At 47.7% G+C, this 22906-nt stretch overlaps 1 protein-coding gene across 4 annotated transcripts; it reads left to right on the forward strand.

The window, feature by feature from the left end:
* The first annotated feature begins 8139 nt into the window (after window positions 1–8139).
* On the forward strand, window positions 8140–18673 carry TBXT (T-box transcription factor T). Of its 4 annotated transcripts, XM_033236522.1 has the most exons (9): window positions 8140–8464; window positions 9092–9381; window positions 9881–10145; window positions 10893–11027; window positions 11857–11918; window positions 12053–12114; window positions 13951–14127; window positions 15307–15436; window positions 17678–18615. In XM_033236522.1, exons 2-9 carry the CDS (start codon window positions 9176–9178, stop codon window positions 17949–17951), a joined length of 1311 nt encoding a protein of 436 aa, XP_033092413.1. In that variant the 5' UTR covers window positions 8140–8464; window positions 9092–9175; the 3' UTR covers window positions 17952–18615. The 4 variants fall into 4 exon arrangements, with proteins under 4 accessions (XP_033092413.1, XP_033092415.1, XP_033092412.1 ...); XM_033236524.1 differs by lacking the exon at window positions 13951–14127; XM_033236521.1 differs by lacking the exon at window positions 8140–8464 and having other exon boundaries at window positions 8903–9381.
* The last annotated feature ends 4233 nt before the right edge of the window (window positions 18674–22906 follow it).

A 22906-nucleotide genomic window follows, 5' to 3' on the forward strand; every position in this document is an offset into this window, starting at 1 on the left:
TAGCATAAGTAGAATATAATCCTTAAACAGTATTTTGAACTCCTAGAGAGATACACATACATTACTGTTTCCAAAAGAACACAGAAAATTTGTCAAACCTATTTATAGTGAAAGAACAAATGAGGCCGGGCGCGGTGGCTCAAGCCTGTAATCCCAGCACTTTGGGAGGCTGAGACGGGCGGATCACGAGGTCAGGAGATCGAGACCATCCTGGCTAACACGGTGAAACCCCGTCTCTACTAAAAAATACAAAAAACTAGCCGGGCGAGGTGGCGGGCGCCTGTAGTCCCAGCTACTCAGGAGGCTGAGGCAGGAGAATGGCGTGAACCTGGGAGGCGGAGCTTGCAGTGAGCTGAGATCTGGCCACTGCACTCCAGCCCGGGCAACACAGCGAGACTCCGTCTCAAAAAAAAAAAAGAACAAATGGAGAGGAAAGTCAATAAAGAATTTTCTTGCTTGGGCAAGGTGGTTCACACCTGTAATCATCCCAGCACTTTGAGAGGCCGAAGCAGGAGGATCAGTTGATCCCATGAGCTCAAGATGAGCCTGGGCAACATAGCGAGAGCCTGTCTCTACAAAAAATAAAAAATTAGCCAGATATAGTGGCATGCACCTGTGGTCCCAGCAACTTGAGAAGCTGAGTCAGGAGGTTTGCTTGAGCCCCGGAGGCTGAGGCTGCAGTGAGCTATCACTGGGCTACTGCACTCCAGCCTCAGCAGCAAAGTGAGATGTAGTCTCAAAAAAAAAAAAAAAAAAAAAAAAAAAAAAATTTCTAGATCGGGCATAGCTTTCGAAGCTAAGGATGGTGGAAATAGCTGAGCACTCATCATTAAGTGCACGTGTTCTGTCTTTCTCAAGGAAGGTGTTCCCAGAAGCACACTTTGAAGGTAAAGAAGATACTAAAGACCTCCATCCTCTGCAGATCTGTTAACTGAAGCACCTTCTTCTAAAAGACTCAAAAAATAAGTCTGTGGTCCTATGCCAGGCAGGCAGTGAACCAATGTATTTTAGAAGGACCTTTCCTCACTTCAGGATATAGCTGAAAACAATACCCAGAACTAATTTTTTAAACTTCACAAACCTTTGTATGGAGCCAACACTGCCACCTTATAAATTGTGAAAGAAACTTGGGCTAAAGATACCGCATGATTTCCACATTTTAAGGCCACGGTTTACCTGATCTTTAGTCCTGTACTCTAGCCAACTAGCTAACTGTTTCACTGTATGTATTTCCTGTTGTAATAATAAAATTCTCACATTTTTAGGTTTCAAGGTTTCAATTAGGTTTGGTCATCTTAACACAATTTTGCTTTCCCACAAACGTGAGAAACACATGAAAATATGTGCCGTGCATTCAAACCTCTCCAGGCAGCACTGCACAAAGTTCCTGCGGCAACCCCCTGCTTTCCTTTCATTGCCTCTCATCTTAATCCCTCTAACACTCAAAAGAAGCACTGTAGTGATAACCGTGATACAGGGTTCTTTAAAGCCAACTCCTGAAGTCAACCATGTTTGAACGTTATACATGAGCTGACACTCATACAATCATACAAGGAGTTAATCCTTGTTTTCCTATTCTTGTTTTGGAATTATCATAGTTCATTAGCATAATTTGGAATTCTAGTTACACACTGACTGTAACCTTGGGCAAACTTCTTCACCTCTCTGATGTACATTTCCTTTTATTATGACCTTTTTTTAAGGAGAGGGTTAACAGTACTGACTTCACAGAGTTCTTTGGAAACTCAGGATAATGTGTTTAGGCTTAAGCATGGTTTGGCATCTGTTTTTCTCTCTAGTGTCCACATCTGTGGTTATAGTTCAGCATCTCAGCCTGGACTGGAAGTTATTTACGTGGTGGGATTTTCTTCCCCCGGCTCCTATTATTGCCTTTCAGATTACTAAACTTTTTTTAGATTTCAAAAGTAAAGTCAACTAGTTTCCCCACCACCTCTCTTTTCCAAACACACACACTCGAGTGCAAGCACACACACACGTTCTCACGCTCGAGTGCAAGCACACTCACACCCACACACACTCACACTCGAGTGCAAGCACACTCGCACACACTCCCACTGGAGTGCAAGCACACCAGATTCCTTTCATATGTGGTTGTATGAATATGGTGGGTGAAAGAAAAAAACTTATTTCTACTTTTCACATACTTTGCTTCTACTTCTCATATAGTTAACCTAGTCTAATGGAAATAACCTGTGGCTAATAAGACAAATCACAAATCGAAATGCCACTCAATTTTTTTTACTCTTTTCTCTGAGTCGCCTTATATATACAAGAGGGAATACTACCTCCCATCAATGTCTAAATGGTAGTGTATGCACAATTCCTCGCACACAATAGGCGCCAGTGAATGTCAGCTCCTTCTAGGGTTCTGGGGCTGGGACAGGTTGTCACCTTGGAGCTGTGAGTGTCCGACGTAGAATGTGCTAATTCTAATTTCCAAATGGGCTTTTCTCTTCCGAGGTGTCTTTTCAGCCGAAGTCCCTGTGGTGGGAACCACTGATTCTGAATCTGTTCTCACAGGTGTGCTAAGTCCTTCCCCTTTGTCCCATTTTTACTATCAGTCTGGTACTTGATCTGTAGGGAGGACAGCCCTTCACTCCCCGCCCCCATGGCAGCCTCAGCCCTAGCTTCCCTCCGGGCTTCTGTCTCTCACCCTGGTCCTCCCATTACCTCCCGACTGCAGCCTCCTCCCCTCTCTCCCGCCACTGACAAGTCCTTCTGCAGATTTCAGCTCTGTTCTGACCTGTCTTCCATTTTTTCCACTAGCCTTCAACAGTCCTTTCAGAGTATTCTTATAATTCAGTCACTTTTTTTTTTTGGTTCATTGTCTTTGCCTACAGTATTGATGGGAATTTCTATAGGAACCCTCTAAAAGTGCTCCATTTCCAGAATTATTGCAAGTCTCTTCTAGAGTTCTTCCTGCCGGTTCCGTTGAGGGTATTGCAATCCCATCCATTTCCGCCCCTGTTTGATCTCATCTCCTCCTAGTTTATGTTCCCTCACCACACACTCAGCACTTGGTCTCACCTAACATTTCCTGCCAGGCTTCACCCCTCCTGCCGTGACGTCCCACTTGTTCTTATTAAATAGGCGATTGTGACTTTTGAGTCTCTGCTGTCATTCAAATTAGACTGTCTTCTCTCAGTTTGTTGATCTCAAGTTTGCTCCAGATTTGTACACTTTATAAACCTTGTAGGTTCTCCTTCCTCAGGTGCCCAGGGGCTCTGTGGGTCCTGTAGCTCCACTTGGCCTTCCTAAGTATCCCTTGTTCTTCAACAGTAAGAGCTACCTCCCTCCACTCTGGGGCCCAGCCCCACCCCTCTCCTCTCCCCAGCGGCCTCTGGGGAGCTCCTGCTGGTTTCTCCCACCCCTGCTTCCTCCGACAAGTGTCAGGCCCTGGTGCAGAACTCAGAGACTGCCTGCTCTGCAGATCCCTTCAAAACAGTGATCACAGCATGTTCTGATTAGGGACATCATGTCAACCTTTCCTGCTAAATGGTGATTATGGAAGTTGGAGCTGGTCCAGCTGGAGTATGTGTGTGTGTATGTCTACCCACATTTATTTCCAACATTCTTTTCTGCCAGATAATTTGTGAGGCGCTTCATACTTTATTCAGGGCCAAAGTAGGATTTTTCAAAATTAGTTGTAGAGGAGGGAGAAAGAAAATTTCCAGTAGTATGACATACACAGGTATATAAATATGAATTAAACGATTGTATGGGATCTCCTGTCATGATTACTGGAGTCATTTTCAGCCTGCAAGCATGTTCCCGCCCTCTCATCTTCAAGCTTCCCTTGGAATAGCTCACTCATAGTAATTCTTAAGGTCTCATTTAATACACAGTTTTCACAGGAAACCCTTCTTTACTCTCTCCAAAACACCTGACTATTTGAATCAATGAGCGGGTTACTAGAGAAAGACCCTTGGAGTTTCAGAGGCATCCTGCATTTTAGTAAATGTGAAGGATTGATGTTTTGTTCTTGATGAAAGTGCTCAGTAGCATGTGTCCAGTGGATTTGAGTACAGTGCTACTGCTTCTTCTTAGATAGGCTTGCTACTGCATTTCCATGTTGCCAACGCAGCCACTCAGTGAAGGCCTACTGAGTCCCTGTCATGAGTCAGGGGCTGGTTTCACTGTGAATAAGGCAGGCTCCACACCTCTTTCTTCCCAATGTGGCTGTGAAAGAGGCATCCATCCAGGGTGCCTGAGAGTGCAGCCCTGCAGGAGGCATGCTGGGCAGTCACCCCATATAAGAGAAGGAGGAAGGAAGAGAAAAGACTGTGGAGAAAGGGCTGAAAGGGAAGCGGGGAAAGCGATTATTCAGAAGACACAGAGGAAAAGCAGCCTTGGGAAAAAATAAACCATGAGTACCAGAAGATGCAGAGAATCACAGCCTCTAAGAAACAGAAACAGGACATTAAGAAGCAAAAAGGCTGCTCTAGAAGATAAGGGAATAAGATGACAAGGGACGCCGAGGAAATAAGGATTATCAGAAAACTGAGGCTACAACAGAGAAATAAAATCTGCATTGGAGGCAGTAAAAACCAAAAGTGACATGGAGGCAAATTGACAGAGTGGTGTGGAAAAAACATTTCACAAGCCATTTAATATATGCAGAAAGATCTAAGAGCCGAAACAACACTGGGGGAGGAGGCGGGAGAATAGGCAAGGATCCTCAGATTCGGAAGTACAGATAACCCCTGAAGTGGAAACAGTACTCACCGTCACACCAATCAGAACTAAAGAGACTTGTTGAGTTGGAAAGGGCTTTCCCCGCATGCCAAGCAAAATCAGGAAAGGCAGATTCCCACTGAAACACATCACCAAGAAACGTATCCACAAGGGATTGAAAACATTAAGTATCCGGACAGAAAAACTCAAGCTACCCTTCTCTATCGAGGAAGAGATCAAAAGCCAGCAGCCCACAGATTTCCCCTCTGGAACTTTGAATTCCAAAGAGATGGAGCTGAAGCACTAGAGTTTTAAGGAGAAATGTTTGGGATTGTCACATTCCCAAACATTCAACTGGGCAGGTTGGTTTGTTGTTAATGTGTGAACTCCTGTCACTAAAACAACCACATACTGTCATGTGTGACAAAGCCCACTGACTCCAAAAAAATAGCTTGGATGGGATCTGGTTCTGAGATGCAGCCTGAGGCTGACAGTCGTCCCTGCGTCCACGCAGCATGGCCACAGCCTCCCTGCAGATCAAGGAGAACCTTACCAAGCCTTCTCCCCAGAGCAGCAGGGAGGGGCCGGCTGTGCACAGGGTAGGATCCTTGTCCTGAGAGGAAGACTTTAAAAAAGCAAGTATCTGTTCTTTCCCACAAAACTACAACCACCCCAAACAACCCAATGGGCTTTTAAAATTTTTCAGTGGTAAAGGTCTAAAGAATTATGTTACACACCTTTGAAAGCAATAACAAAAGCCATTGGGTTTCTTTTAATGGGAGAGACAAATAAACCAATTGGTGGCAGAATTATTGGCCATGAGACACGGCTGTTATCTCTAATGTAGAACTTGTGAATGTTTGCGTTCAGTCCGCTTAGTCAGTGTGGGAGAAGGAGCTCATGAGAAGAACAAAATGAAAAAAAGACGAGGAACACACCCCAAAATAGGAACATTGTTTAGTGCTTGAGGTTAGCATTTATATACACAGAGAGATATAAACATACAGCCAGCCCTCCATAGCTACAGGTTCCATATCCGTGGTTGATTGAATTGATAGAAAACATTTGAAACTCCCTCTCCCCAATAATAAAAGAAGAAAAATTACACAAAATAATTAAAAAAAAAACACAGTGTGACCACTATTTGCATAGCGTTTACATTGTATTAGGTATTATAAATAGTCCAGAAGTGATTTAAAGTTCATGGAGGAAGTCTACAGGTTATATGCAAATACCATGCCAAGGAGCTATGGCATCCCTGGATTCTGCCATCTTTGTAGGTCCTGGAACCAATCCCCCACAGATACTAAGGGTGACTGTTTTACATGTATATGAAGACAGATACATATATAATATTTCTACAAGGAGTGCATATATAATCAGGAAAGAAATTCATTTTTTTCTTGCAGAAAGAAAGGGACGAGAGTGTGGGGTAAGAGTCGCGTGAGGCTGTCCTCCACCCCTCCTTGAACCTGTTATAGCTTCACTGTTGGCTGCTCCTAAAGATAAATGGCTTTGCTTTTTCAGCAGGGATTGGGCCCAGGAAAACTGCCTCTCTGGGAGTCGAGTGGGGTGTGTGTGTGTTTTCCTATAAAATGTTTCAAGCATGTTTTCGTTGGGACAGTTGTATCCTGAGGCCCAGCCATAGCGCTTTGTCCTGTTTTTCTCTGAATGGCTGGGCTTCCCAAGGAGAGATAAACCCTGGGAGCGAAACAGCTGGCGGTGCCTCTGCCCTTCTTTCCTCCCAAGGAAGCGCATTGTTATTACCTGGGAATTCTTTATAGCCGGGCTGGAGGAAGTTTTTGGCTGTAAACTGTCATGCACTGCAGCCTTCGCTGAAAAGGCGGAGGGAGTGGGCCTGGTCCTGGGAACTGAGGAACAAAGATCAGAAAATCAGCCACAGAAAGGGGAGGAAAAAGAATCGTTAGAAAGCGAAGACAGGTGACACTACACAAGTGCTGGCCAAAGTCGGTGACTTCCAACCTCTACCTCCCCGGACTTGGGTGGTTCAATTCCTGGGTCGTACTCTTCAACGCTTCGGACATTCTCTGTGGAAAGTAGAAATTTTATTACGCATGTTAGAAACGGAACATTCTTTCCTGCTGAAGTTGTATTCTTATTTGGCCGTGCCCCTCCTGTTCGGAACAGTTTTAGAGGGATCTGTTAAATCCTCCAGTCTTCTTTGGCGCTTCCCGACTGTGGGAAAGCGGCCGCGACGCCGTCCGAGCGCAGGGAAGGATTCGGCCTTCGGGACTCCTTTGCCTTGAAGCCGCAGAAGAGGTTTCGCTCTCGCGCCGGAGGTTCCGAGGCCCTCAATTGCCCGGGACCCACCCTCGTTCCTCCTTCACCTCCCCTCCACTTTTCCCTTTTATCCTACCCTTCCGAGGCCTTGGGCCCAAGCGATGACCTCTTAGACATTTTCATACCCGGAGTAAGGAGAGTGACACGCACCACGCTCTCCGCCAAAGCCCAGGGCGCGATGGGCCTATGAAGGCGTGTTAGGAGGGTCCGGCGTCAGGGGCAAATGAGGTCCTTTTGGTGCCTCTTTCCAGAAGGAACTTTCCCCCTTGGGTCAGCCCCCTGGGAATATCCCTGCATCCCAGACAACAAAAGACCGTGAGAAATGCGGACCGGGACAAGCCGCCCCGGCTTCCTGACTCATAGGTCTAAGTTGGAGAAGGGCTTGAAGGAGCCCTGTCCCTCCGGGGCGGCAGGCACCCTCTCCCGGGACTGGCTCCTGGGAACCCTCCGCACACCGCGAGGCAGGTTGATCCCTCCAGTCCCGGGCGGGGATCCCTCGGGCGGCTTCCCCAGCAATTCCCGACCCCGGAACAAGCCGGGCTGGGCGAGGGGCACGGGGCAGTGGGGACTTAGTGCGGGGCGCAGATACCACGTCCGCGGGAAAGCTCCCTTGCTGGGGCTCAAGACTCCTCTGAACCCGCTGCCCTACCCGATGCGCCGGCTTTCTCCAGAGGGGCTGGGGCTGAGGTGCCCGCCCAGGAGACAGGGAAACTGAGGCTGCTACCCCAGACCCTCGTCCAGCGAATGGCGAGGTGTGCAGAAGCTCAAAGCCAGGCCTTGGAAGCGGGAGCTTCTGCCTCCTTCCCCCTTCCTGGGCTCCCGTTTTAGGAGGAATGTTACTGTTTAAAGAGACCCCACTGAACTATTTCCTGCTCATTGTCACCTCTCCTTCGCTCTCCTCGCGTAAGTTCTCACCGAAAGGTAATAAAACAACCGCTGCTGACACCGCTTGGCGCTGGGCCGGGCGCGGAAAGCGAGTCCGCTCATCAGGGACCACCCCGCTAGCCCCGACCCTCTCCCACCTTCTGCGAAAGCAATGACACAGCAGAAAACACGCACACGCCTGGGCACACTCGACTCGGTGCGCGCGCAGACCTCGGCATCAAGTCCTATTTTTGTAAGAGAGCGAGGAGGACACTTCCCAGAAGGGGTCGTTTTGCTTTTGCTTATTTTCATCCATTTCCATCTCTGCGCGCGGAGTTTCCTTTTCCAGATGGTGAGAGCCGCTGGGACACCCGACGCCGGGGCGGGCTGATCCACGATCCTGGGTGTTCGTGACAGTGCCTGGGGCTCCGTGAGCGAGGGACGTGTGGGGACAGGTGCACCGGAAACTGCCAGACTGTAGAGTTGAGGCATCGGAGGCGCGAGACCAGCACTACTGGGGCGAGACGAGCGCGGCGCATCCCAAAGCCCGGCCGAGTGCGCTAGTGCCTGGGAGGGCAGGGAGGCGTGTCTGGAGCGGGGACAGGTGAGGCTGCGCGGACGTTACAGGCTGGAGCGGCTGCGGGATCCGGGCGCGCTGGAAAAGCGAGCAGGATCCCCCGCGCGGGAATCCGGGAGCATCGCAGGCGGCCCGGCCGCCCCTCGCGGAAGTGTGGGCTGGGGCGGGCCGGGGCGTCTAGCTCACCTTCCTCCCGGGCTTGCCCCGCCGCTTTGATGGAGGTGCAAACATTTGGGGAAGGGCGGGGGTGTAGGGGCTGGGCCGGGGCTCAGAGGGCTGGGGCCCAGGATTTACATGAAACAGGCGTGCTGGAGCCCATTGTTGGCCCCCAGCCTCCCAGACCCGCCCGGCCGGGTCTGATATGGCCGCTCTCGGCCAATGGGCTGCTGCCCGGCACTTCAAAGGGTGCGCTGCCCAATCCGCCGAGCCCCCCATCGCTGCCGCCGCGGCTCTATTTATGGGGAGGGCACTGAATTTCGGTCCCCAGAGACCTACTCTAGTAGAGCCTTGGGGAGTTCAAGTGGAATAACCTCTCCCCACCCCTCTGCCCCTGTCCCCTCCCCCCACGTCTTGGTCCGCGCCCTCCTCCCGGGTCTGTATTGGGACCCGGGAGCCGTCACAGGTCTCCGCCCGAGGGGCCCCTTTTCTCGGAAGGGCGTCGGCCAAGAAGGGGGAAGGTGGCTCTCAGGTAGAGAGTCTGAGTTTCGGGGACGGCGGGGAGGGGAGCCGGACAGGAGGATGAGCTCCCCCGGCACCGAGAGCGCGGGAAAGAGCCTGCAGTACCGAGTGGACCACCTGCTGAGCGCCGTGGAGAGCGAGCTGCAGGCGGGCAGCGAGAAGGGCGACCCCACGGAGCGCGAACTGCGCGTGGGCCTGGAGGAGAGCGAGCTGTGGCTGCGCTTCAAGGAGCTCACCAACGAGATGATCGTGACCAAGAATGGCAGGTGGGTGTGCGTCCGGAGCCCGCGTGCACCGCGCTCTTCAGCGCCTGGGCAGCCTGGGGGGCCTGGCAAGTTCCTGGAGGTGGAACTCTTTTTCTCCTGGAGGAGGACTTTGTGTTTGCTCCCGCTCTGGTTAACTCCCTGGAGTGCATTTCTGCAAGCCCCTCTTTTGAGGTTTTCTCCGCGGAAGCTTGGGGAGGAGGAACGCGCACCCCAGGGTCCCGACCTCAAAGGCATCCGCCTGTCCCCTTGGGTTGTGGTCTCCAGCATTGAAACCCTTCGCCAGGTCCTCTCCGCCCTTGCCTCCCGAGGCCGTGGAGATGGTGGGGAGGCCACCCGGACCTGGTAGGGCTCGGGGAAGGGGGAGCTGGGAGTCACCCTTGGACGTTCCCCAGGGGGCTCCTCCGAGCCCCGAAATAACAGAGGCCTCTGTGCCCAGTTTCGGCCTCTGGCCTACCCGGTCAGTGTCGGGGTCCTCCTGCGCTCGCCCCGTGTTTTCCAGGCGGATGTTCCCAGTGCTGAAGGTGAACGTGTCTGGCCTGGACCCCAACGCCATGTACTCCTTCCTGCTGGACTTCGTGGCGGCGGACAACCACCGCTGGAAGTACGTGAACGGGGAGTGGGTGCCCGGGGGCAAGCCGGAGCCGCAGGCGCCCAGCTGCGTCTACATCCACCCCGACTCGCCCAACTTCGGGGCCCACTGGATGAAGGCTCCCGTCTCCTTCAGCAAAGTCAAGCTCACCAACAAACTCAACGGAGGGGGCCAGGTAGGTGTGCGGAGCCCGCCAGGTCTGGGACGAACGAGGGGGGTCCGCGTTGCGCTTCTTCTCGGGAGTTGCGGGAAGGGACGCTGCTTGAACGGGAGGTGACGTCTGCCCTGGAGAAACTGCCACAGCCTTCTCTAATAAGGCCTTTAGTGCTGTTTATGCTAAGCTGTTAACATCCACGCCTGGCGAATGGGGAGCGGGAGCACTCCCCTTTGAAGGTCTGGAGCTTTGGGGGAACTTCTGTGTCTAGTCCTAAACTCTCCTAGGGGTGGAAAAGATATCAGCCTTGATGGCAAAGTCGCATTTAAATTTAAACACGCGCCACAGTACTTACTGCGTGGAGTCTGAACAAACTTGTAAAGTCGTGCTTTTCTAAAGGACATTCTTCAGTCGGGATTGTTCCTGGAAGACCCCAGGTTAGGCAAGTTGCAAACAAGCCCAGGCTTTTAAAAATGCCTATAGCCTTCCTGGAAGCCTTAGTACTTTATTCCACCAGGTGAAAGGATTTTGTGATGAGTATTCATTACTTTTAATGGTGTGTAGCATCTCACATCCCGTTTCCAAACAAGCTGTGGGACTAGCACATATACACCGCGGAGAAGCCTGCCCTGGTAGAACCCCACTTTCCTCAACAGTAGAGACACTTTCCTGGGATCCAGAGGACTTTCTGCATCCTGGAGAAACGGATGTTTTGCCGTTTTAACGCAGGACTTTCAGTGCCACCAATCCTGTATCTGTCTCCCTCAGATCATGCTGAACTCCTTGCATAAGTATGAGCCTCGAATTCACATAGTGAGAGTCGGGGGTCCACAGCGCATGATCACCAGCCATTGCTTCCCTGAGACCCAGTTCATAGCGGTGACCGCTTATCAGAACGAGGAGGTGAGAAGGACAGAGGCGGATTGCTTTTCCGCTGTGCTGCTCCGTGGAGATTCTGGGGGAGTGGGGAGAGAGGCGCTAACCTCACCGCGAGCTCCGAAGGCTTCCTACCCCTTCAAATAATTTTCCATAACTTGAAATGGAAGCACAGGGGACAACTGTTTAAAATAAGTCCCCATTCAAAATTTTCCCCTTGAATTCTCCATGAAAGTGTTTAAAACTAGAAACATCTCAATGCTCAAAATCAAAAGATCCATAAAGCATTCAGGTTAAATGGCGTGAGAATTTCTTGAGAAAAAGATGTGAGTGAGAGAGGGACATGTCCTTCCTTGGAAATCTTCCCCAAAGGGTGGGGGGGGGGAGCAGCCCCTCAAATCTCTGCAATGTGAAGACTCAACTAGATACAAGCTACTGCATAGGTGCCTGTAAATCTATGCCTAAGCCCAACCCCAAAGTACTGCAAATTGGGGATTAGTTGGATACCTTGTTGGTGTTGACTGAAAACTAGAACTTCCAGGTCACTATTTCCTGAGCGGCCCCAGCTTGTGTTTTCAGCCATTTCTGATTTATACACATGGAACATTGTTAGTAGTAGGTTAAATTTATTATGAATCCCACTCAGAACATTGACATTGAAAATTTTTCATAAACGTGCTACTCTTTACAATTACCCAGCTATTTTCAGTTCCAAATAGAAAACTGTATGTGGAAAGAAGTCAGATTACATTTGAGTATTGAAAAGTGGTACTGGCGTTTCTCAATTTCTTGGTGCCAAATTAAATTCCCTGACTGATAGGGAATATATTAGTAAATGCAATTTCTTGTTTTTCAGATCACAGCTCTTAAAATTAAGTACAATCCATTTGCAAAAGCTTTCCTTGATGCAAAGGAAAGGTGAGAGAATTCTAACTATAAATACCCTTGGACAAAGAAGTATGCAGAAAGATGATGTTGCTGCACACCCTCTTTTCTGAATTTCCTTCTTTTTGACAATTCGATATCCTTTTTTTGTTTGTTTGTTTCGATAGAAGCGATCACAAAGAGATGATGGAGGAAACCGGAGACAGCCAGCAACCTGGGTACTCCCAATGTACGGTTTGTTGCACTCTGTCATGGCATTCTGTGTCATCCGGACTAGACTTGCTGAGAGCTGGGAAGTGGAGATGGAGAAGACAAGGGGGTTTCTGGGTGCGCCTGAAATGTGAGATTGCCTTTCTGTCATTCAAGGCTCTTTGCCCTGTGATGTTGAAGCTGTGTTGCCCATCTAACCTCTGCTCTAATTGGGGATGTGGATCCTCTCCTTAGTGCTTTTGTCTTGCCCTGAGGCAGCTGCCACCATGCCTGGGGTGGATGACTGAGACCTAGCTGGGTGTTTACACTCTCCAGTATTGGGCAACAGGAGAATCTAGCTCATTACATCCTCTTTGAGGCTTTCATTAATGGTTGAAGAGCCGTCTTTCCAGTGATGCTTAGAACAAAATTTTTCCTTAGCCCCTTGATTCTACGAATGACTCACCCGCTCCTGCTGGTTTTGGTGGAAACAGTGGCTCTGAGGATGAGAGAGTTGGATTTAAGTCTAGCTACCTCTAGGAGTTCCAGGAGTCGGATAGAGGATTATATAGCAGCATCTGTTGGGAGAAACGCTCTGTCTCACCCTAGGCGGTTCTCTTCACCCTGGGAAGGGACTTGGAGATGTTAAATAATGAATGCGGTAGCACTGGCTAGTCAAGAGGCTGGATGAATCAACATGGCACACTCCTCCTTACACAGGCGTTTTCTATTCTGAATATATTTTTCATCATTTCTTAGACTGATTGAACAACCAGAAGGGCAGTCACTTGAGCAGAGTGAGCCACTGCTCTGGCCAGGGCCGGCTGGGCAGCGAGGGCACGTCTGCACCCTTCCTTTCAGTGCTGCCTGGAGAATTGTTAGTAGTTTGGAAATTGAAGCCAGAGTAGTTGTCCCCTAGGGGTTGCCTTTTCTCATTCAAAACAACAAAGCTTAAAGAGTATAGAAGAGGCTGGGCAAGGTGGCTCACGCCTGTAATCCCAGCCCTTTGGGAGGCCGAGTTGGATGGATCATTTGAGGTCTGGGAGTTTGAGACCAGCCTGGCCAATATGGTGAAACCCCATCTCTACTAAAAATACAAAAATTGCCAGGTGTAGTGTTGGGCGCCTATAATCCCAGCTACTTGGGAGGCTGAGGCACGAGGATCCCTTGAACCCGAGAGGCAGCCATTGCAATGAGCCAAGATCACACCACTGCACTCCAGCCTGGGTGACAGAACAAAACTCCCAGTCTCAGAGGAGAAAAGATGAGTGGAGAAGAAATTGTAGTTTTAGAGGAAGGAAGGGGAGTCTTGCAAGCACTTTCTGATTCTCCTGGGGCGAGGCTAAACCAGGAGAGGGAGCAGTAAAGGGGTCTATCCCCAGCTAGGAAGGCAGATCCCCAGTCTCTGTGGGTGGCAGGAGGAGAAGGGGAGGGCACCCTTGTCTAAGCACCACCTCAACTCTCTCAGCATCTCTCACCTGCTCTCTGCCTGTGGTTACATTGTATTCATGCTCAGGGGAGGAAAGCTGACCTGCCTTGGGGAATAGTAAATCTCAAAGCAATCCAGAGGATTCTCAGGAGGAAACAACTTAGGTTGCCTGAGGCCAGGCTCCTGGGTTTACTCAGGTAGGATTGGAAGCCTTGGGTAACCTGTGGTAGTGAGTGTCAGAGGTCTTCAGGCGCACTGTGTCTTAAGTATGAGACACTCAGGGTGCTTCCTCCATCAGGGGTCCCTGAGGGGAAGGTGGGAAGTCCCTGGCCTGGGCTCTGCTCTCTGGACTGGTGGAGGGAGAGTCCCTGGCCTGGGCTCTGCTCTCTGGACTGGTAGAGGGAGCACTAATGCTGGTTACTCAGCTCTCTCTCTCTTTTCTCACAGTAGGGGGCTGGCTTCTTCCTGGAACCAGCACCCTGTGTCCACCTACAAATCCTCATCCTCAGTTTGGAGGTGCCCTCTCCCTCCCCTCCACGCACAGCTGTGACAGGTACCCAGCCCTGAGGAGCCACCGGTCCTCGCCCTACCCCAGCCCCTATGCTCATCGGAACAATTCTCCAAGTGAGTCCTAAGCTTCATTCTGCCAGGGGTTGGTGGGTGGCCGCAAGACCACTTTGGGAAGGGCATTCTGCAGGGGTCTAGAATCTTAAAAAAAGGGACGGTTTCCTGGAACCCACACCCAAGCCCAGTTTTTTAATAGCTCAAGAGATGACCTTCAATTTCTGTCTATGCCACTGCCACCGCTGGCAGAGCAGCCACAGAGACCCAAATCAGAGGCTTGCATCCTTACATGGGCCTTAGAGCTGGTGCTCCAGGTTTTGAAAATGACAGATTCCTGGGCCTATCCACAGAACCACGGTTGATCCTTATAGGAGGAGAGCCCAGGTTCGAGTCTTTTATGAACCTCTCTAAAGTGACAATGATGAGGAGCTAGGCTCAAGAATTCCTGACTAGACGAGCGATTCCCTAAATATGGTGCCCAGGGCAGAGCCTCAGCACCACCCGCAAGTGGGCACAGTCTCAGGCCTCACCCCAGACTGACAGGCAGCAGCTCTTAGTGGGACCCACAATGTGTGCTTTCAAAAGCCCTCCAGGCCATTCCGATGCATGCTCCAATATTAGGAACACCAGGATAGACCATAAAGATGCCCTGGCCTAATTCTCTCTATAACACTGTATATGTCTAGACTTAATTTTGTCTGACTCCAAAAGAAGGAAAATAACTAAAGAACACCATAAAACAATTAAGCAATTAAAGCTGATTTGAAATGAAAGGACCTTATTGGGTTAGGAAGTCATTGGGACTTGTTCAACCACAGGCTAGACTCCAAGGCAGGAAGGTCTTATTTCTAATTTTGCCTGGAGTAATGGTTTCTACCGCCCATTCTTATGAAGTAATCACTGGAAAAAAGGCAGGGTAAATACATATTTATTTTTAAATATAAGTAATTCCAAGTCGAGTGATTATAAGATTCAATGTCTGCAGGGCATCTACTGATATAATGATAAGGGAAAAAGCTTGGGTTACCAGGGTATGCTTTCAAATACATACATTTGGCAATAAATCTTAGCCCCTGATAACCACATAAGTAGACTAATGGATTGTTTTCTATAGTCAATGTCCTATGTACATTTTGTTTTCAGTGTTAGGTAGCTTCAGTTATTGGTGATATTTCACTGTACTTTCTTGTTCTTGGAAGACACCATCTATAATTGCACTTTCTTACCTTCCCCCCTTAGCCTATTCTGACAACTCACCTGCATGTTTATCTGTGCTGCAATCCCATGACAATTGGTCCAGCCTCGGAATGCCTGCCCATCCCAGCATGCTCCCCGTGAGCCACAATGCCAGCCCACCTACCAGCTCTAGGTAATGTATGTTCAGGACATGGTGCAAAGCATCCTGGGAGCTCTGCCTGTGACCTCACGCTGTTCCCATTCCTATGGGCTCTTAGTCCTTATTCTTCTTGGCCCTGTGAGTGGTTGGGTCTTTATTTAGAATTCTGTATTAGCCAGCTATGCCCAGGGATCGCAGGTGACATGACTGCGGAGTTCCTGTTTGCAGTCTGTTCGCTGGAAGGACTGGGCTCCTTTACAACAGAGTTGTGGAATGGGAGCTGTGCTATCCCATCCCTGAATGAAACCACGGTCCCCATCCTGGTTCTGCCACTTACTGGTTCATGTGATGGACAAGTCTCTTAGTCTCTCTGAGCCTCAGTTTCCTCACATATAAAAGGAAGGTGGTAAAAAAAAAAACCCAGCCTCAGCCTGTCTCCTACAGGGCTGCTGGCATCAGTAGGCAGAGCTTAAGGAGATATTTTCAGAACCTTTTCCAACAAAAGCTATTAAATTAAGGAAATAAATGTGTTGGCTTTTCTAGGATCAAAGTATTTAATGTATGTGCTGGGTAACTGGTAAACAATGATGACTCTTTTGTTACCAACTTGCAAATTATGCAGAGGGAGAATGGCTTAAAAATCAAGCAGGCTGGTAAATGTCTTACATTTTTTCATAGGATGAATATAAAAACCTAAAATCCCAAAGCTAGAAGTCAACCCTCATTTTCCAGGGAGGAAGGAGGGTCAAAGATACTAAATGACTGGACCAGCTCACAGCAGAGCGAGCCTGGACTTAAGTGATCTTGACCTCAAAGGCAATGTACTTCATTTTCTAGAATACCAAAATATGCCTGAGATCTTAATTCTTGTCTAGAAAACAATTCCTTCATAATAAGAATTCCATTGCCTGTGATTAGAAACAGAGCAACAATGCATGAACAAGAGAAGCTTTCAGGGCCTCCAAGAGCATTGCCCCAAAGCCTGCACCCGATCAGATGACCGGCACACTGCAAGCTGCTGACAGCGGTCCCACCCAAGGGTTTCAGTGTGGCTCTAATTGGGCATCTTAGAATATGAAGCTTTCATCCGTAAAATGGCATAATAACCTGCCTCGATTAACTCAGACTTGTTTAACAGTGTGGTGATACAACATAAAGCCTCATTATTCACTTACAGAAAGACAAGATTATTTCCCAAAATGAAATCTTACCGTAACTGAATACTATCCACTTCCATGTGCTTAGACTGGAGAATTCAGTAGTCATTTCCACCTTCCTCATTTTACGCGTTGAGAAACGCAGCCTTATAAGTAGTCTCGGGCAAAGTGTAATGTGACAAAACTAGGTAAAGGAGGAACTGGGGATGGCTTCCTAGTCTGATTGCCAGGTGCTTTTCTTGCTGCCAGGCACCATGCTAGCACACCTATGTACTGAACAGGATGAAGTGCAGGGAACTGTGTCTGTACTGGAATTACTCTAAGGAATGTCTGCTGCTTAGTGTTTTAGGAGAGACTGGTCTTCATTGTGAGAATGACTGCAGTGTTGGGGGTGGGGTGTGCTAGATAAAAACATGTACTTAAGCCCATCCTCAGTAACTTTTGATTGAGAATATCCGAAAAGTTTTATTCTGAATGAGAGTGCAAAACTGCTGGTCTGAGTCTTTCTTTTCTGTTTTGTTTGTTTGTTTGTTTGTTTGACGGAGTTTCGCTCTTGTTACCCAGACTGGAGTGCAATGGTAAAATCCCGGTTCACTGCAACGTCTGCCTCCTGGCTTCAAGCGATTCTCCTGCCTCAGCTTCCCAAGTAGCTGGGATTACAGACATGCACCGCCACGCCCAGCTAATTTTTTGTATTTAGTAGAGATGGGGTCTCACTATGTTGGTAAGGCTGGTCTTGAACTCCGGACCTCAGGTGATCCACCCACCTTGGCCTCCCAAAGTACTGGGATTACAGGCATCACCCATTGCGGCTGGTCTGGTCTGAGTCTTTCGTAGGGAAACTTAACAGCGCTCTTCCATGAGCTCTGAATATGTAAATCATCTTTTCAGTCATCTTCCTGATGATTTTGTTTCTTATTAGTAGATACGACAGTAACTTCTATACATCATAGGATGTGCTTGTGAATCCTGTAATAATCTGGAGAAAATGACCGGTTTGAAAGAAAAAACGTCCTATTACACAGTCACTCCGAATGGATTTCTGGTGTGTTTTTCCGTCCTTAGCTGGCCTGCAGCCCCTGCCCAGGCCCTGCTCACTGGTGTCTTTCTGTTGCAGTCAGTACCCCAGCCTGTGGTCTGTGAGCAACGGTGCCGTCACCCCAGGCTCCCAGGCAGCAGCCATGTCCAATGGGCTGGGGGCCCAGTTCTTCCGGGGCTCCCCCGCACACTACGCACCCCTCACCCATCCGGTCTCGGCGCCCTCTTCCTCGGGATCCCCACTGTACGAAGGGGCGGCTGCGGCCACAGACATCGTGGACAGCCAGTACGACGCTGCAGCCCAAGGCCGCCTCATAGCCTCATGGACACCTGTGTCACCACCTTCCATGTGAAGCAGCAAGGCCCAGGTCCCCAAAGATGCAGTGACTTTTTGTCGTGGCAGCCAGTGGTGACTGGATTGACCTACTAGGTACCCAGTAGCAGTCTCATGGGTTAAGGAAGGAAATGCAGCCTCAGTAACTTCCTTTTCAAAGCAGAGGAGAAGCACAGGCCGCGCTGTTCCCCAGAGCCCCAGCACCCCTTGCTCACACCTGCAGTAGCGGTGCTGTCCCAAGTGGCTTACAGATGAATCCACCTATGGAGATGCTGCAGTCGGCCCAACCTGATTCACAGTGAAAAGATGTTTGCCAGGGTCCAGAAACTTTTTCTGGTTTATTTCTCGTACGGTGTATTGGCAACTTTGGCACACCAGAATTTGTAAACTCCACCTGTCCTACTTTAGTGAGATAAAAAGCACACTGTTAATCTTCTTCTTTGTTGCTTTCAAGTAGTTAGAGTTGAGCTGTCAAGGACAGAATAAAATCATAGTTAAAGACAGCAGGTTTTAGTTGAATTGAAAATGTGACTGCTCTGCCCGCTAGAATGTGTGTATTTGGAGCTCCTGTAGCTAATCTCTTGTGTTGTTAAACTGTAACTGTTTCATACTTTTCTTTTGACAAAGTAGACAAAGACAATCAGCAGAAAGCATTTTCTGCAAAATAAATGCAATATGCAAAATGTGATTGGTCCAGTTATTAGTCAAGCCTCTCCTTTTGTGAGTATTTACTGTTTATTGTAGCTGGTGGTAAAGACCTTATCCCCAAAATGCATTTTAATCTATTACAGACTTTAATATTGTATCTAATTTGTTGCAAAACTGGAAGTGAAATTTGCATAGACAGTGCTAATTGCCACAGCAATTTAAAATATGTCAAATAATTTTTAAGAGATTTACTCAACATTGAATCATGGATGACGTGGATAAAGACAGAACCTAGAACATACTGATGTCTTCAAGATGAATATGGGATGTCCACCCTATTCAAGCTAAAGTACTGTACATAAAATAAACAGATAAAAAACTATCATTTGTCAATGCAAAGTGTAGTTACCATAATACTTGGAACAAAATGACATTTGTAAATATCTTTCCCGCTGCTTTTTCTCAAAAGCAAAACAGAACTGCAATGGAGCTAGACTGGGACAATTTCTCCATCTAGTGGCAGAATCCTTAATGTTGACCCTACTTCCAGCTTAGTATTCCAAATATTGTATTCCTTAGTATTTCAAGTACACCTTAGTATTCCTTAGTATTCCAAGTTACAGGTGGCCAGTATGTTAGAGTTGGGTTCCTAATGCAGGAGTGTCAAAGCGGCATTATGAATATACTAGCAACATGGACATTAACGGTGAAGTTAAAAGGCTCAGGGGTTTGAAACCGCCCACAGGCATAGCAAAAGTTGTTTTTTCCAAGTCAGCATTGCTAACTTTACCGCTGTCCAACTCTGACTTCTTTAAACTTCACTTAACAGTTCTAGGACAAAGTGGTGTTTTGTTTGTTTGTTTTTGCCTTATTGAGTATAAACCCAGAACTGAATTATAAATAGCTAGCTTTTTAGCATCATTTGTGCCTGCTTTCCAAGCAGGATGTGCTTATTATAAGTGATCATTTAAAAGTTTTTCTTGGTTTTACTACTACTCATTTGGCAATACCCTCAAATCAGGAGATTGATGTATTTTGGGAGAATATATTGAGTAAACCCACTCTCCAGGTAGCGTTAGGAAGTAGAACTAGTTCCACTTCTGGACTGTGGCTTCTAATTGCATAGGTGCTGGTTCTGCTGGAAGAGGGCTGGGGGACATTTGAGAAGGAGTTAAGGGCAGGCAGTGCCACCCTGTGATCCCAGTGTCCAGTGATCCCTCTGCACAGTCCACCACCTCACTGAACACTTGTCCATCTCCACGACCCTGACTGCCTGGGTTTTGTATTTTCAGGGTCTGTTCCAGTGCTGGCCCCTTTGTGGATGTGAGTGATGCTAGTGTGGGAATAAGAGGAAAACGTTGTTGACTGAGCTTGGGCAGCTGAAGCGCACAACTAGGGAACGTGGCCTCACCATGGAGGCTGTGGGGAGACTGAGTCACATGCCCCTTCCCTGGGACCTTAAGCTCTGAGGTTGGGGGGAAGACCATTTTCACACATGGAAGATAGATGACGACTTAAGAGTTTGAGTTTCTAAAGGTGCCCCAGAGTTCAAATTCTAGGAATTAACATTTTAATAATTCAAACAGGGTCTTTCTGGTTATGCAGTGTGGGCAGTGGCAGCTGTATACTGGAAAGAGCCTGGAATTTGGTGTCAAAGGCCTAGATTTCGGTGTTCATTTGGCTTACTTGCTGTGACACCCTAGGAAAGTTATCTACGCCAAAACTTCAATCTTCGGAACTGTAAAAATGGGGAAGAAAATGCTTAACCATCAGGGTGGTTATAAGTAACAAAAGAAATAATCGTTGGGAGCGGTAGCTCACACCTGTAATCCTAGCACTTTGGGAGGCCCAGGCAAGCATATCACCTGAGGTCGGGAGTTCGAGACCAGCCTGAACAACACGGAGAAACCTGTCTGTATTAAAAATACAAAGTTAGCCAGGTGTGGTGGTGCATGCCTGTAATCCCAGCTACTTGGGAGGCTGAGGCAGGAGAATCACTTCAACCTGGGAGGTGGAGGTTGTGGTGAGCTGAGAACAATTGCACTCCAGCCTGGGCAACAAGAACAAAAACTCTGTGTCAACAAAACAAACAAACAAACAAAATATAATCTCAGAGAGTTTGACATCGCAGTTAAGATTCTGAGCCCATAAAGCTCATTGTAAGCCCAGCTCTGCTTATGAAGCCCTTATAATAAGATGCTTCTGCATATGAGAAACTCATGTGAAGCTCTCAGGCTTCCTGCCCCAGTTTGGGATGCACATCCCTCATGCCTGCTGGGAAATTCCTATGAATTAGCCTGACATTCAGGTGAGTGCTGAATGACCCATGACCAAAGAATATTTAGTTCACTTTTTAACACGGAATTATACAATCTGAGCACTACGTCTTTGTGGTTTCAGTGGAACTGACCAATATGTAAGGTGGGAGTGATCTTTAAACCCGCAACTGTTTTAGTATCTGTGACCTGATCCCTTTTTTTATTTTTTTATTGTCTTTGTGACTGATCGGTCTGTTCCCCAGGCTGGAGTGCAGTGGCCTGATCATAGCTCACTGCATCCTAGAGCTCCTGGGTTCAAGCGATCCTCCCACCTCAGTTTTCCAAGTAGCTGGGACTATGGGTGCACACCATCACATCTGGTTAATTTTTAAAGTTTTTTTTTTGTAGAGATGTGGCCTCACCATGTGGCTCAGGCTTGTCTCGAACTCCTACGCTCAAGCTATTCTACCACCTAGGATGTCCAAAGTGCTTGGGGTTATAGGTGTGAGCCACTGCTCCTGGCCTCTGATCCTTTTATTATATGTATTTTCCTCTGGAAAGAGATAGTAGTGGTATATAGGAATTATGATTTCTAGAAAGACTTTTTTTTTTTTTTTTTGAGATAGGGTCTTACTCCAGTCACCTAGGCTGGAGGGCAGTGGCGTGATCTTGGCTCACTGCAGCCTCCACTTCCCAGGCTCAAGCGATTCTCCCACCTCAGTCTCTGGAGTAGCTGGGACTACCGGTGCACACCACCATGCCCAGCTAATTTTTGTATTTTTTGCAGAGGCGGGGTTTCACCATATTGCCCAAGCTCGTCTTGAACTCTTGAGCTCAAGCAATGCACCTGCCTCAGCCTCTCAAAGTGCTAGAGATACAGGTGTGAGCCACCTCACCCAGACAAGAAAAAAATATTTGAATCATGCATTTAAAAGGTGAATTTGATGAATATATTCCTAGTTAGGAATATGGGCAAGTCAATATGTGGCATCTGTACAAAGATTAAGACACTTTATTTATAATCAGGTTTAAAACAGCCTAATCCTTAAAACTAGAAGCTAATAGAAAGTTAAAGAGATCCACTACTGTGTTAGTCATGGTTCTTCAGAAAAACAGAACAAAGAGGAGATAGATGCTATGTATTTGTACTTATGTTTGTATTTCTATATACGGAGAGGTTTATGATGAGAATTGGCTTATGCAGTTATGGAGGCCAGTAAGTCCCACCATCTGCCATCTGCAAGCTGGGCAGCCAGGAAAGCTGTCAGCATAATGAGTCCAAGCTGAATGGCCTGAGAACCAGGTGTGCACTGTCTTGAGTACAGGCAAATATGACCACTCCGCTCAGGCAGAGAGAGCAAACTCAGCCTTCCTCTGTCTTTTTGTGCTAAATGGCCCTCAATAGATTGGAAGCTGCTCTCCCACATTGGTGAAGGTGATCTTCACTCTGTCTACCAATTCAATACTAACCTCTTCCAGAAATGCCCTCAGAGACACCTAGAAATACTCTCTTACCAATTCTCTGGGCATTTTTTAGGCTAGTCAACTTGATGCATAAACTTAACCATTGCAAAACCCCAAATCTATTTTCTAGCATACTATTATATTTTAGAAAGTCTTAGTGTATTACTAAACAGGAAAATTATGGTGCTGTATAATATAGATACTCCACTTATTATGACAACCTACTGAGAAATATAAGTGGTTTGATATTAAAGCTTCTCCCCAATTTCCAAGGCAATAGTTTTGAGAATAAAAACATTCATACTTAATATTCATTCATTAGCATACATAGAGCTAAAATAATTAGGGATTTTATTTTTTATTTTTTTTTATTTCCATAGTTTATTGGGGTACAGGTGGTATTTGGTTATGCAAGTTCTTTAGCATTGATTTGTGAGATTTTGGTGCATCTGTCACCCAAGAAGTACACACTGCACCCTATTTGTAGTCTTTTATCCCTCACTCCCCTCCTACAGCTTCCCTAGTGTCCCCAGAGTCCATTGTATCATTCTTATGCCTTTGCTTCCTCATAGCTTAGTTCCCACTTATGACTGAGAACATACGA

Source organism: Trachypithecus francoisi, unplaced genomic scaffold (assembly GCF_009764315.1).
Source record: "Trachypithecus francoisi isolate TF-2019V2 unplaced genomic scaffold, Tfra_2.0 Lachesis_group15, whole genome shotgun sequence".
NCBI classification, from domain to species: domain Eukaryota; kingdom Metazoa; phylum Chordata; class Mammalia; order Primates; family Cercopithecidae; genus Trachypithecus; species Trachypithecus francoisi.